A 14,091-nucleotide genomic window follows, 5' to 3' on the forward strand; every position below is an offset into this window, starting at 1 on the left:
GATTTTGTGTGTCTGCATTATTGACTAGACCACATGGTGGGTGTAGGGTGAAGTTGCCCCTAGATGCTGATCTTGGGTTAGTTTGGCTTTTTCCTCCCTAAGGGTTCAGGCTAGGATTTGGGGAGGGGAAGCTGATCCTAGATTTGTACCAAGCGGAAACTTCACCCCCAAGTGACCTGGTGCCAGTGGTCGGGTATCTGTTGAAAAAGATTGAGATGATGGTCACTTTCTACACATACTGTAAATATGTGTGCTTGTTGTGACTGCGTGTGCTTATGGGGTTAGGGGATGAGTGTATTTCTTTTTAGCAGGCCTTCCTCTACAAGGCTGTGACCCTTCTCCCAAGGCTTCCCCTGTTCTTTTCAATATTCTCCTGTTAAACTCTTACACTTCTGTAGACAAATGTGATTCCTATATGTTTTTTTGTGTGTGTTTTTGTTAAGTGTCCACATTCATAATTACTCATACATGTTCTCGTTGTAATTTGCAATCAGGAAATAGGTACAGTATAACTATAGCATTTTTTAGTCAAGGCCTTAATGTTCAACGATTCAATCTTATCGTACAAAATTGTGAAAGACTAATTTGCTCATTCACAGACGAATAAGAGTGGAAACCAGCGCACACACACACACACACACACACACACACAGACGGCAAAATAATTTTGGGAATCCTACTAAACAGACTCCTACCCCTTACAAAAAACTCATCCCTGAATCCCAGAGTGGCTTTTGACTCGGAAAAGGAACTTTAACTCTGTTAACCGTCAGGTACTGCAGAGAGTCGTCATGAGATCTGGCTGCCTTTCAAAATGTGTTAACATCCTCTGTCTCCTGCATGGCAGTATGAAGGCTGTCATCCTCTCCGGTGGTTAAAGCACAAAGCCAATCGAGGACCTAGATTAAATCAGTTCAGCGTTAACCCGATAATATGTTTTTATTTAGGCGATATGTCGGAAGTGTAACTGTGTTGGAGCTGCTTGTGTGGTCATTGTTACGAAGCCACACATCCCACTCGCTCTAGAAGTTCAGAACAAGAAAGTGTTCAAATTGAAAATCATGAAATTAAAAATGAGGTTTTCAATCAGCCTAATCAACGTGTAGATTACATCACACATTCCAGCATGGGATTCATACTAATCCAACTGTGCAGCCAATAGCAATGTCCATGATAGGTATAACACCGGGAGCTGCTTGTGGATTTGACAGCTGTAACGCAGTTCCACCTCAGACACATCAAAACAACAGCTATATAGGAGTCAGCTAGCATGGATCTGATTGAATCTAGCCTGAGGTAAGGACCGGAGTAAAGCAAAGCTGCATCATTGCACCAACCCTCTTCTTCAAACCAGCATCAGAGTCCTGGAGTGAACCAACTACTTCAGTAAAGAAGTCACAATTATGAAACATCAACTCCGATGGGCAGGTCACCCTGTGAGTATGAACAACTCAAGGCTTCCTAAACAGGTCTTCTACTCCCAGCTCAGAGATGGATCCAGCACCCCTGGAGGTCAGAAAAAGCATTTCCATGACCTTAAAGCACAGATCAAGAAACAGGGAAGAGTGGGTTATGTTGAGCCATTCTTTACATTCAGGATCACTACGTCAAGGTGAATATATCTACATATATTTCAGGATATTGTCTCTTTGCAAAACTTACACTGGGTATGGGGTAAATTTTGCATAGGGACAGGGTAAGTTGAGTCGCCTTGGTAAGTGGGTGATGGTGTCCTGTGACAGTGGGTGATGATGCTGGTAGGTCAAAGTTTAATTCATGAAATGGGGGTGTGGTATATTGTATATCTTAAAATGTATGCCTACATTCAGATATATACAGTGCCTTCGGAAAATATTCAGATTTGACTTTTTTAAATTGATATGGGAAAACAATTGAATCAATCTACACACAATACCCCATAATGACAAAGCAAAAATTGGTTTTTAGAAATGTTTGCTAATTTATAAAAATAAAAAAAAACTGATATAAAATATACATAAGTATTCAGACCCATTACAAGTTTGGCACACCTGTATTTTGAGAGTTTCTCCCATTCTTCTCTGCAGATCCTCTCAAGCTCAGTCAGGTTGGATGGGGAGCGTTGCTGCACAGCTATTTTCAGGTGTCTTCAGAGAAGTTTGTTTGGGTTCAAGTCAGTGCTCTGGCTGGGCCACTCAAGGACATTCAGAGACCTGTCCCGAAGCCACTCCTACGTTGTCTTGGCTGTGTGCTTAGGGTCGTTGTCCTATTGAAAGGTGAACCTTTGCCCCAGTCTGAGGTCCTGAGCGCTCTGTAGCAGATTTTCATCAAGGATCTTTCTGTACTTTTCCCCGTTCATCTTTCCTACGATGCTGGTACCTGCCACTAAAAAACATCCCATCCAGCATGATGCTGCCACCACTATGCTTCACTGTAGGAATGGTGCCAGGTTTCCTCCAGGTGTTACGCTTGGCATTCAGGCCAAATAGTTCAATCTTGGTTTCATCAGACCAGAATATCTTGTTTCTCATGGTATGAGAGTCTTTAGGGGCCTTTTGGCAAACTCCAAGCGGGCTATCGTGTGCCTTTTACTGAGGAGTGGCTTCCGTCTGGCCACTCTACCATAAAGGCCTGATTGGTGGAGTGCTGCAGAGATGGTTGTCCTTGAACCTTCAATGCTGCAGACATTTGTTGGTACCCTTCCCCAGATCTGTGCCTTGACACAATCCTGTCCCGGAGCTCTACAGACAATTCCTTCGACCTCATGGCTTGGTTTTTGCTCTGACAAGCTCTGTCAACTGTGGGACCTTATATAGACAGGTGTGTGCTTTTCCAAATCATGTCCAACCAATTGAATTTACAACAAGTGGACTCCAATCAAGTTGTGGAAACATCTCAAGGATGATCAATGGAAACAGGATGCACCTGAGCTCAATTTCGAGTCTCATAGCAAAGGGTCTGAACACTTACGTAAATAAGGTATTTCTGTTTTATGTTTTTAATATATTTGCTAACATTCTAAAAACCTGTGTTTGCTTTGTCATTATGGGGCATTGTGTGTAGATTGCTGCGGAAATGGTAGACAACAGGAACTAGAGACATACAGGAGCACTGGAAAAATACTGGTAGGCTTGACAAAACAAAACGAACTGGCAACATACAGAGAACACAGGTATAAATACACTGGGGATAATGAGGAAGATGTGCGACATCTGGAGGGGGGTGGGGACAAACGCAAATACAGGTTAAACAGATCAGGGTGAGACAGGTGTGAATACCTCCCGAAGGCACTGTAGATCACTCTGTTCAATATCACTTACCCTTCCATTTCTTGATTAGTTGTCTGGGACAGAGATGTTGTTTCGATGTGCCAATTCGAAGGTACTAAGCCCATGAAACTGGTCCGGGAGACTCTTGATACGTTTATCAAGCTCCATGTCATCAGACAAGACCTTGTGTGCCTCTGTTACTCTCTCATAGCCTTTCTTTCACACAGGTACATGTTCGTTATCCTTTGTGTACCTCTTCAGTGTCATTCAGTCATTTTTTTTATATCTCTTGCTGCTGCTCAAATGGACTTCTTCCATTCTCTCACTTCCTTGGCGGCTCTCGTAAGAACCTCAATGGGGGCTAGACCCTTACTTATTTTACATTTGTATACACGGGGAATGATTGTCTTCTCTGTAACAATAAAATTCACTATCTTAAGTTTATATGCATGACACATTGCAAAAATACTACTATATTAGCCCACATACATACAGTGCCTTCACACCGTTTGAATACAGTATTCATACTCCTTGACCTTTTCCCCAATGTGTTGTGCTACAAAGTGAAATTAAAATGGATTAGATTGTCATTTTTTTGTAAACGATCTACACAAAATACTCCAATGTCAAAGTGGAAGAAAAATGTGAAGATTTATTTGTAATGAATGGAAAATAAAACGCAATATATTTTGATTAGATAAGTATTCAACCCCGAGTCAATACATGTTAGAATCACCTTTTAGCAGCAATTACAGCTGTGAGTCTATCTGGGTAAGTTTCTGGGTAAGAGCTTTGCACACCTGGATAATACAATATTTGCACATTATATTTTTTATTTATTATTCAAGCTCTGTCAAGTTGGTTGTTGATCATTGCTATACAGACATTTTAGACATTTTATTCAAAACTGTAGCTAGGCCACTCAGGAACATTCAATGTCGTCTTGGTAAATTAAATACATTTAAAAATAATCATAATTCCAGTGTATATTTGGACTTGTGTTTTAGGTTGTTGTCCTGCTGAAAGGTGAATGTGTCTGTCTTGAAATTCACTGCTCAACTAAGGGACCTTACAGATAATTGTGTGTGGGGTACAGAAATGGGATGGTCATTAAAAAATCATGTTAAACACTATTGCACACAGACTTAGTCCATGCAACGTATTATCTGACTTGTTAAGCACATTTTTACTCTTGAACTCCTGAACATTTCAGCTTTTAATTTTTCAGAATTTGTAAACAAATCTAAAAACATTATTATACTTTGACATTATGGAGTATTGTGTGTATCATCAGTGACACAACATCTAAATGTAACCCATTTTAAATTCAGGTTGTAAAACAACAAAACATGGAAAAAGGGTGTGAATACTTTCTGAAGGGACTGTAGCTACAAGGATGCACTTTCATGCTCGATTTAGGACCTCATATTGTAGCTTATAGAGACCCCAACTGATGTATAAAACAATCTTAAAATGATCTACTTTGGTTTAGATACAAGCATCATGAAATACAAATTCATTTTACTTTTTGAAAATCATTTTTTTGGACCTAACATGCTTACCACTTTTTCCATGTGGTTTCTTCCTTCAGACTCCGTTAAATTATGACTTCTTACAAAATACTTTGTGTATGGTTTCCTAGAAACAAGGGGTGGCTCAACTTACCCTACTCCTCCCTATGGATCCAAACAACTGGGTAATCCATTCCCTTGACAGATCCTCATGGAAGACCAAAATCACTAATGGAACACAACTCTTCGAGGCCGAAATAAAGATAACGCTAGCCGGGAAAAGAGCACGCCGCAAAGGACAGACACCGGTGCCAACAACAAGCCCTGGCCACAAGATGTACCATCCCTGCCCCCACTGTGACGAAATGTGCAGGTCACGCACGGATTGGCCTATTCAGCCATCATTGGAACCGTGGCCAGTCACACCATAACCCGGACCTGTGACAGCTGGAGGGAAATCATACTCGACTACGAGGGATCCCAAAGGAAGGACGGTTTGTGTAGCTGCATTGGTAGCCTCTTGATACTTGGCTCTATGGCCTACAGTGAATGTGAGAGAAAGAAAGATGGAGGGAGACAGAGAGAACGAGAAGGAAGGGAAAGACCGATACACACCGAGGAAAAGAGAGAAAAGGCAGTGACAGCCATAGAAAGCGAAGGGGGAAAGAGCAAGGTAGAGATACAGTACAGTAGACACAGGAAAAGAGAGTGATCGTCTCCTCTGCCCTACGTATCAGTATGTGCAGTGGGGCTCGAGAGCTGTCCTCCCTCATCGATCACCCTCATTTCAGGGAGGTGAGGATGAGGCACAGTCCAATTCAAGGTCAGGCCATGTGTATCTGCTCCACGTGTGCATGCATTGTGTGTGTGTGGGTGTATGTATGCTTGCATGTGTTTAGTACTGCTTATTCTATACAAGTGGGATTGTGTGCACATGGCAGTAGTCAGTGTAAACATCTATATTCTGTGGGTGCGTGCTTACTAGTGTGCATGCATATACACGTGTACAACCAGCTCCTGCCTCCCCCGCCCCCCACTCCACTCGGCATAAGTACAGTAGCTGAACTCCTGCTATCAGCACATGCAGCCATCTCCACAAGAAAATGTCTAACTAACCCAAGATAGACCAGAGCCTGTCGTTTTTCAATGGGAGCAAACTAATCATAGTGGGCAGAACAAGCAAGGAGGTGGGCAGAGCCAAGCTGGAGCTAGTGAGATCCTATTGGTGCGTTCATCCATTTATTTGCAAATTTCTGTTAGGAATGCCTATGCTGTGAAGTGTGCATGTGCAATAACTAAATTCGCCTTTGCACCCCTTCTACATTTAAAAATAACTTTAGCAAAGGGTAAAGTCTACAAAAAGCTGTTCACTCTGTTACAGATTCTAGTTTTGGAAACAGAAAACTTTATAGAGATCAAATGTTTCATCAATGAGAAAATTAGCAGAATGTCGGCCATTTTTCTCCATCTTCTCCCACGGCTGGCCACTGGGCTTCCTCTCATCACCATATTTGGTAGTGAGTGGAAATGCCAACCGGATGCTTCACATTTATACATCCGGTGAAATATCTGGCTCATTGTTCTATCTGTGATGTCAAGCTTGCATGGGGTCAGCACCGATACACACATTGTGAGAGAAGTTAGCTGTCAAAGTAATTTCAGACCCATGCTCCGTGTTTATGAAAAACATCTTATTCATCTTAGCAATGCCGCTGCCCTGAGGAAGACTGTGCTCCAGATGGCACCCTATTCCCTAGTGCACTACAGTCGTGGCCAAAAGTTTGGAGAATGACACAAATATTAATTTCCACAAAGTTTGCTGCTTCAGTGTCTTTAGATATTTTTGTCAGATGTTACTATGGAATACTGAAGTATAATTACAAGTATTTCATAAGTGTCAAAGACTTTTATTGACAATTACATGAAGTTGATGCAAAGAGTCAATATTTGCAGTGTTGACCCTTCTTTTTCAAGACCTCTGCGATCCGCCCTGGCATGCTGTCAATTAACTTCTGGGCCACATACTGACTGATGGTAGCCCATTCTTGCATAATCAATGTTGGAGTTTGTCAGTATTTGTGGGTTTTTGTTTTTCCATCCTCCTCTTGAGGATTGACCACAAGTTCTCAATAGGATTAAGGTCTGGGGTCTGTGGCTTCTTTGCTGCCCTTCTTGACACCAGGCCATCCTCCAAAAGTCTTCGCCTCACTGTGGGTGCAGATGCACTCACACCTGCCTGCTGCCATTCCTGAGCATGCTCTGTACTGGTGGTGCCCCGATCCCGCAGCTGAATCAACTTTAGGAGACGGACCTGCGACTTGCTGGACTTTCTTGGGCGCCCTGAATCCTTCTTCACAACAATTGAACAGCTCTCCTTGAAGTTCTTGATGATCCGATAAATGGTTGAATTAGGTGCAATCTTACAGGCAGCAATATCCTTGCCTGTGAAACACTTTTTGTGCAAAGCAATGATGACGGCACGTGTTTCCTTGCAGGTAACCATGATTGACAGAGGAAGAACAATGATTCCAAGCACCACCCTCCTTTTAAAGCTTCCAGTCTGTTATTCGAACTCAATCAGCATGACAGAGTGATCTCCAGCCTTGTCCTCGTCAACACTCACACCTGTGTTAACAAGAGAATCGCTGACATGTCAGCTGGTCCTTTTGTGGTAGGGCTGAAATGCAGTAGAAATGTTTTTTGGGGATTCAGTTCATTTTCATGGCAAAGAGGGATTTTGCAATTAATTGCAATTCATCTGATCACGCTTCATAACATTCTGGAGTATATGCAAATTGCCATCAAACAAAATGAGGAGGCAAACCTTGTGAAAATGTATATTTGTGTAATTCTCAAAACTTTTGGCCACGACTGTACTTTTGACCAGAGCCCTAGTGTACTACTAAGGAATAGAGTGCCAATTGGAATGCTGCCTTTGACTTGAGTGAAATGGATTATCTCTGCCTCTGTAATCATTGTAACACGCCTTGGTAGATTTGTGGAGTGGATATGTGTTTGTAAAATTAAATGCTAAAATGTGTATTTATTTTTAGAATGTTATATTCAAAGTTTTCCCACAATAAACATCCGGTCACATTGTACAATTCAAGATATCATTAAAGATGGGCTACTTGGCTTCAGCACCCAGAGAAACAACTGTGTTTTCCTGTTTGGGCTACAGTTGATCATACCAGATTGTGCAATTGGGGCGTGCTGTGACTCACCTGAATCAGTCTTGGAACCCCCAGGGTGTCTGTGCACATCTTTGGTCAAGCCCAGCACTAACACACCAGACACAGACACCCTGGGGGTTCCGAGACTGATTCATGAATTTCAGCCTCTTTCTCCTCCACCTCTCTTAGGCTCTCCCTTCTTTTTCTTCCTGTGTCTACTGTACCGTAGCTCCACCTTGCTCTCTCTCCCTTCTCTTTGAATCAGTGCTCTTATAAGCTATGTTCCAGCACCTCCTGATTAACAAATTAAGCACTGGTGCATACCCTAGGGATCCTCCAGTGATGGATTGGGAAATGTGTCATGTAGGTATTATGTGTTTGGATGCAGTGCATTGTAAGACTTGTTATGAGCATATATGGCATTGTTATAATGCCTTTATAGTCACCTCATAACGATCCGGACTAAATAGCATCATTGTCGGATGAGACAGTTGAAAATGTTGTCCATGGAGAGACATAACATATTATAAGCCTAATAAGACATACAGTTAACACCAACACTAAAATAAAGAAAACACCAACATAAAGACATTGGGCCACCACGAGCCAGAACAGCTTCAATGCACCTTGGTATTGATTCTACACGTGTCTGGAACTCTATTGGAGAGATGTGACACCATTCTTCCACGAGAAATTCCATCATTTTGTGTTTTGTTGATGGTGGTGGAAAGCGCTGTCACAGGCGATGCTCCAGAGTCTCCCATAAGTGTTCAATTGGGTTGAGATCTGGTGACTGGCACACACGCACGCACGCAACACACACACACAAACACACACACCATTAAACCCCCTATGCTCCTTTGAGACCCCTCTGTCAAAGTCACTGAGATCTCTTCTTCTAGCCATGGTAGCCAAGATAATGTTATGTAACTCTGCCAGACAAATAAATATTTGGACACCTTGTAACGATTTCGTTCTAATCCAAGTCAAGGTCATGCTTTTAAATATTCAGAGTATATGATACTGCTGCAAATTCACAAGAGTAAGAGTTTTAAGAAACACCACATTAAAATGTCAGTGTCAGTTCAATATTTCTTAACACCTACTCCTATCTTTCTCTATTTCACCCTTTCTTCCCACCAATTCCACTCTTTCTTTCCACCTGTCCTCGCTTTCTCTATTGATTCAAGCCCCCTTCCCACCCAGTGGAGTCCCCCCCCCCCCCCCCCTCTGCTTGACAGTGAGATACATAGCTGATACGATCATATCATCCAATTAAAAAAATACACACTAACTGAAATGAGTTTATTCACTGATAAAAATGGAATGTGTGTGATTGTGTTGTTGTGAGGAACTATTGTCCCTTAACTAGGGCCGGGATTCAATGCAAGGAACGTTATTGTGTACCACAGTACACTATACCACAGTACACTGTAACCGACTTTAAACAGTAATTTACGATTGAGCTGCCATAAGCACTGTGAATGCTATCTCTGCGAACGTCAAGGAAAATGCCTTTAAAAGGCACATTGTCGGATGTATAGCGATGTGCGCTATAACACACCTTGGATTGAATCCAGGCCTAGATTAACTTGGAATGCTGTTAGGAAATGTTCTGTTCAAAAGCTGGTGGAGTTGACGTGTAGAATATCAAAATACAGAACACCAGGATCTACAATCCTTTTCAGTTTACCAGTGAATTCATATAAAATCATAAAATGACAGAATTTTGTCATAAAACATACTGTAAGTAAATGTACAAAAACACAAAAGCAGGCTAATATTTCATCTGAAATGGCCATTTGAGGCGAAACAACATATATAAACATACAAACAGACTACCCAACAAGGATTGATATTTACATTCATACATAGTTGTAGTTCTTCATATTTGCTTTTGAAAAGTATGCACAAGATAAAATAGCTAAAATACAATGACATTTCTACAAACAAACAAAAGCATTTCAGTAAACTTTCTTTTCTTTTTTTCCTTCCTTTTTACAATGATATACAGAGCTCTACCAAGAGATAGCTGCCTTGGAGTGCTTGTACTATTCTAGGTTTCATGGATACATCAGGCCTCACTTTGTCAAAGCATAAAAGTGCCGCTAGTGTGGAAAGTGACCGTATTACTCCTAATAATCGTAGCAGCATTTTATTTTTGAATCTTTCATTATCAAAACAACCTGGGAAAAAAAATCGGCAACGAGCAGCGCTTATACACGATGCACACAATTTATTTGAAGTGATACGGTTTGTTATGACAACAGCAGCACTTCTTTGCTTTTTCAAAATACCACCCACTGAGTTTTGCATTAGGTACATATTTTACAAAATGAATGCCAGTTAATTTCATTATTTAAAAAACTGCATTTGTGAATACCATCATTTGATGACGATCATAAAGGAAGATTCTACAGAGATCAAAGGACAGGGGGTAAACAAGGATGGACGTAAGCACAGTATCAATTCCCTTTCAACCACATGACAGTCGGTAATAAACAACAAGATAAATACGTCCAAATGTTAATTTCAATGACTGGAATTGAAAAGGGACTGACCAACTCGGGTATTTATTGAGAGAATGGTGATGGGCATTTTGTGCCCATTGTGCTACTCAGTGCCCATAGATGCATTGAATAGCCCTGCCAGCTGAAGCCAACGTCCCGTTTTGACAATTATAGCACCGCTACGAAAGGCGAGCAAGGTTGAGTGGATACACTCCGGTATGCCCTTTCCCTGACCGTTTCCCAAATGGCATTCCCTATATAGTGCACTACTTTTGACCATAGTGCATTATGTAGGGAATAATAGGATGCTATTTGGGACGCAGGCCCTCTCTACAGAGCATAATGCAATGCGGCAATGACAAAAGGCCCATTGCAGTACCAGTGAACTGGCACGACCTAGCTGTTCTCGCCGACTGCTCATTGAGTGGACAGACGGGTCAGTGTGAACTCTGTAACAATAGAAAAGTAGGTGACCGAGGATTGTGGATATTTGTGAAAAATATTTTTCAAAAGGAAAGCACAGGATCAGCGTCCCCCCCCAAATTCTAACCTTCATTACTGGCAAAACTGATTCAAGATCAGCATCTAGAGGAAATTTCACCCTACGCTTCAAGATGGCTAAAGAGGTATAACCACATTGTAGCCATTGAAGATAATGTGAAGCCATTCACTGAAGCCAGTCACTTGCAATCTGCATATACCCTGCACTGCTTTAACTTCACTGCTTCGCGTATATATGTATCTTTTGCTAATGCACTCCAGAGTTCCCAACCCCAAAATGGTACCCCTGTCTTTCTAGAAGACCGGGGATGGCCAACCCTCCTCATAGAGAGCGACTGGTTGTGCAGGAACACACCTGATTCTACTAACCAATTCCTGATCATGACATTGATTGGCTGAATCAGGTGTGTTTGAGCAAGGCTGGAATAAAATCTTGCATACCCCGTAGCTCTACCCACACCCAGCCACACTCCATGTTCACCTTAGCAGTTTATCTGAACAGTGGATGTCCTTTTCCTCTCCTCCCTTCCTCTGGCGACTGTCCCCCGCTCAAAGAGGTCAATGGTGAGACAACTATTTTGGAGAATCCGCAGTATTTGATGAAAGAAGAGGAAAAATCGAGCCTAGAAAATCTCTTCCTCTTCAGCCTCACAGCCGTACTCTAAGAGAAAAAGAGAAAGGGAGTGAAATGCTAGTGTGCAGGTCCATTGGGTTAGCATTTCAATCAGCACCATCACAAGCTCACAGCGCTAGGATTATGTTGCCTGGGGTATGCCTTCAGGGCTGATGCAATTTATTTTACCAGGCAAGTCAGTTAAGAACAAATTCTTATTTTCAATGACGGCCTAGGAACAGTGGGTTAACTGCCTGTTCAGGGGCAGAACGACAGATTTGTACCGTGTCAGCTCGGGGGTTTGAACTTGCAACCTTCCGGTTACTAGTCCAACACTCTAACCACTAGGCTACCCTGCCGCATGCAATTTTTAACAACGTTGATGAAAATAAGCCATAACACCTACGATTCACACGCGTTGAAAAGAGCTTGCAATGAATTGTTACTTACCTATTGTGCCATGGATACGTTCTATAGTCAAGTCTGTAATGACATGCTATGACTCGCTTGTGTGTGTGTGTGTGTGTGTGTGTGTGTGTGTGTGTGTGTGTGTGTGTGTGTGTGTGTGGTGTGTGGATGTTTTTGTACTGTAATGTGTGTGTGATCTGCATTGCATGTTCACTCACCGTTTCCTCCCAGGAGCTGCAACGCACTGACACAGGGCTCCTCCACTTCTTCCTCCTCATCATCCTCTGCCACTTCGTCATAGGCCACCGGGCCACTCTCCACCATAGTGGGTCCTGGAGGGGCCGAGTTGGGGGTAGGCGGGCTGGACAAGTTGGGCAGAACAGCGGTTGCAGCCGGGGTCAGGTTAGGGGTCACCTGGAAAAGGAACGTGTTTACGTTAAGCAATACTGTTCCTCGGCGTACACATCACAAACAAACTGAATTGGTCCACCCACACAGACAGCATCGTGAAGAAGGCGCAGCAGCGCCTCTTCAACCTCAGGAGGCTGAAGAAATTCGGCTTGTCACCAAAAGCACTCACAAACTTCTACAGATGCACAATCGAGAGCATCCTGTCGGGCTGTATCACCGCCTGGTACGGCAACTGCTCCGCCCACAACCGTAAGGCTCTCCAGAGGGTAGTGAGGTCTGCACAACGCATCACCGGGGGCAAACTACCTGCCCTCCAGGACACCTACACCACCCGATGTCACAGGAAGGCCATAAAGATCATCAAGGACAACAACCACCCGAGCCACTGCCTGTTCACCCCGCTATCATCCAGAAGGCGAGGTCAGTACAGGTGCATCAAAGCTGGGACCGAGAGACTGAAAAACAGCTTCTATCTTAAGGCCATCAGACTGTTAAACAGCCACCACTAACATTGAGTGGCTGCTGCCAACACACTGACTCAACTCCAGCCACTTTAATAATGGGAATTGATGGGAAATGATGTAAAATATATCACTAGCCACTTTAAACAATGCTACCTAATATAATGTTTACATACCCTACATTATTCATCTCATATGTATACGTATATACTGTACTCTATATCATCTACTGCATCTTTATGTAATACATGTATCACTAGCCACTTTAACTATGCCACTTTGTTTACATACTCATCTCATATGTATATACTGTAGTCAATACCATCTACTGTATCTTGCCTATGCTGCTCTGTACCATCACTCATCCATATATCTTTATGTACATATTCTTTATCCCCTTACACTTGTGTAAGGTAGTAGTTTTGGAATTGTTAGCTAGATTACTTGTTGGTTATTACTGCATTGTTGGAACTAGAAGCACAAGCATTTCGCTACCCTCGCATTAACATCTGCTAACAATGTGTATGTGACAAATACAATTTGATTTGATTCATCTGCTTATGGCCATTGGATACCACTTCTGCCACCGAAATGTCGCTAAATCATGTCTCTAGCAAAAATTGAAAATATTAATTAAATGAGGGAGTGAGTTAGAGAGAGCAAATGGAGACAAAGAGGTAAGAAAGGGGAAAAAAGAGCAACAGAGGGAGTGAGGGATAAATCAGGGACCGCATATCCCAGCAGGCATGTTTGCAGGAGTGAAGGGAAGCAACGCCGGGAGGTGTGAGAGGCCTAATTAATCATCATGTACTGGAAAAGAGGAGGCTATTTGAACTAATTATAGCATGGCCCTCTCTTTTTTCTCTCGCTCTCTCTTTCTGTCGCTGCCTCTTTCCTTCTCTCTCATGCTAGGGCATAATGAGGACCATCTCCAGGCGGTGACAGTCAAGTCATGACCACCAGTAGGAGACCTGATGGCAGATGGTCAGGGAGAACAAGTTGACTAGCCTCAAACCCCTACAAGGCTCTGACCAAGGGTCTTCAGTACTGTTCACAGGCAGGCTTGTTGAAGCCTGGGCCAGTGGGGCCTGGGCCAGTGGGGGAGATTGACAGAGAGTGGAGACTGGGATAGTGTGAAGCCATGTTGGCCTTAACTAGTGGGTTCACCAACGAGAGGAGAGACAGCACAATGGTTGGGCCAGGGCAGGGAGGATCCCGATTGAAACTGCAGCAGAGCCATGTATACAGAACAAAA

At 42.7% G+C, this 14,091-nt stretch overlaps 1 protein-coding gene across 3 annotated transcripts in view; it reads right to left on the reverse strand.

Moving 5' to 3' along the window:
• Positions 1-9,223: 9,223 nt before the first annotated feature.
• Positions 9,224-14,091, reverse strand: part of brf1b (BRF1 general transcription factor IIIB subunit b) — a 126,799-nt gene continuing 121,931 nt past the window's right edge. For all 3 annotated transcript variants that reach the window (XM_021612195.3, XM_090243091.1, XM_090243092.1), the window contains 2 exons: positions 12,183-12,378; positions 9,224-11,604 (listed from right to left, as the gene is read on the reverse strand). In XM_021612195.3, the coding sequence (XP_021467870.2) occupies positions 11,567-11,604; positions 12,183-12,378 (234 nt within the window). In that variant the 3' untranslated portion in view covers positions 9,224-11,566. The remainder of the gene's footprint in view (positions 11,605-12,182; positions 12,379-14,091) is intronic.

Source organism: Oncorhynchus mykiss, chromosome 8, assembly GCF_057628025.1.
Source record: "Oncorhynchus mykiss isolate SJ-2025 chromosome 8, ASM5762802v1, whole genome shotgun sequence".
Taxonomy (NCBI): domain Eukaryota; kingdom Metazoa; phylum Chordata; class Actinopteri; order Salmoniformes; family Salmonidae; genus Oncorhynchus; species Oncorhynchus mykiss.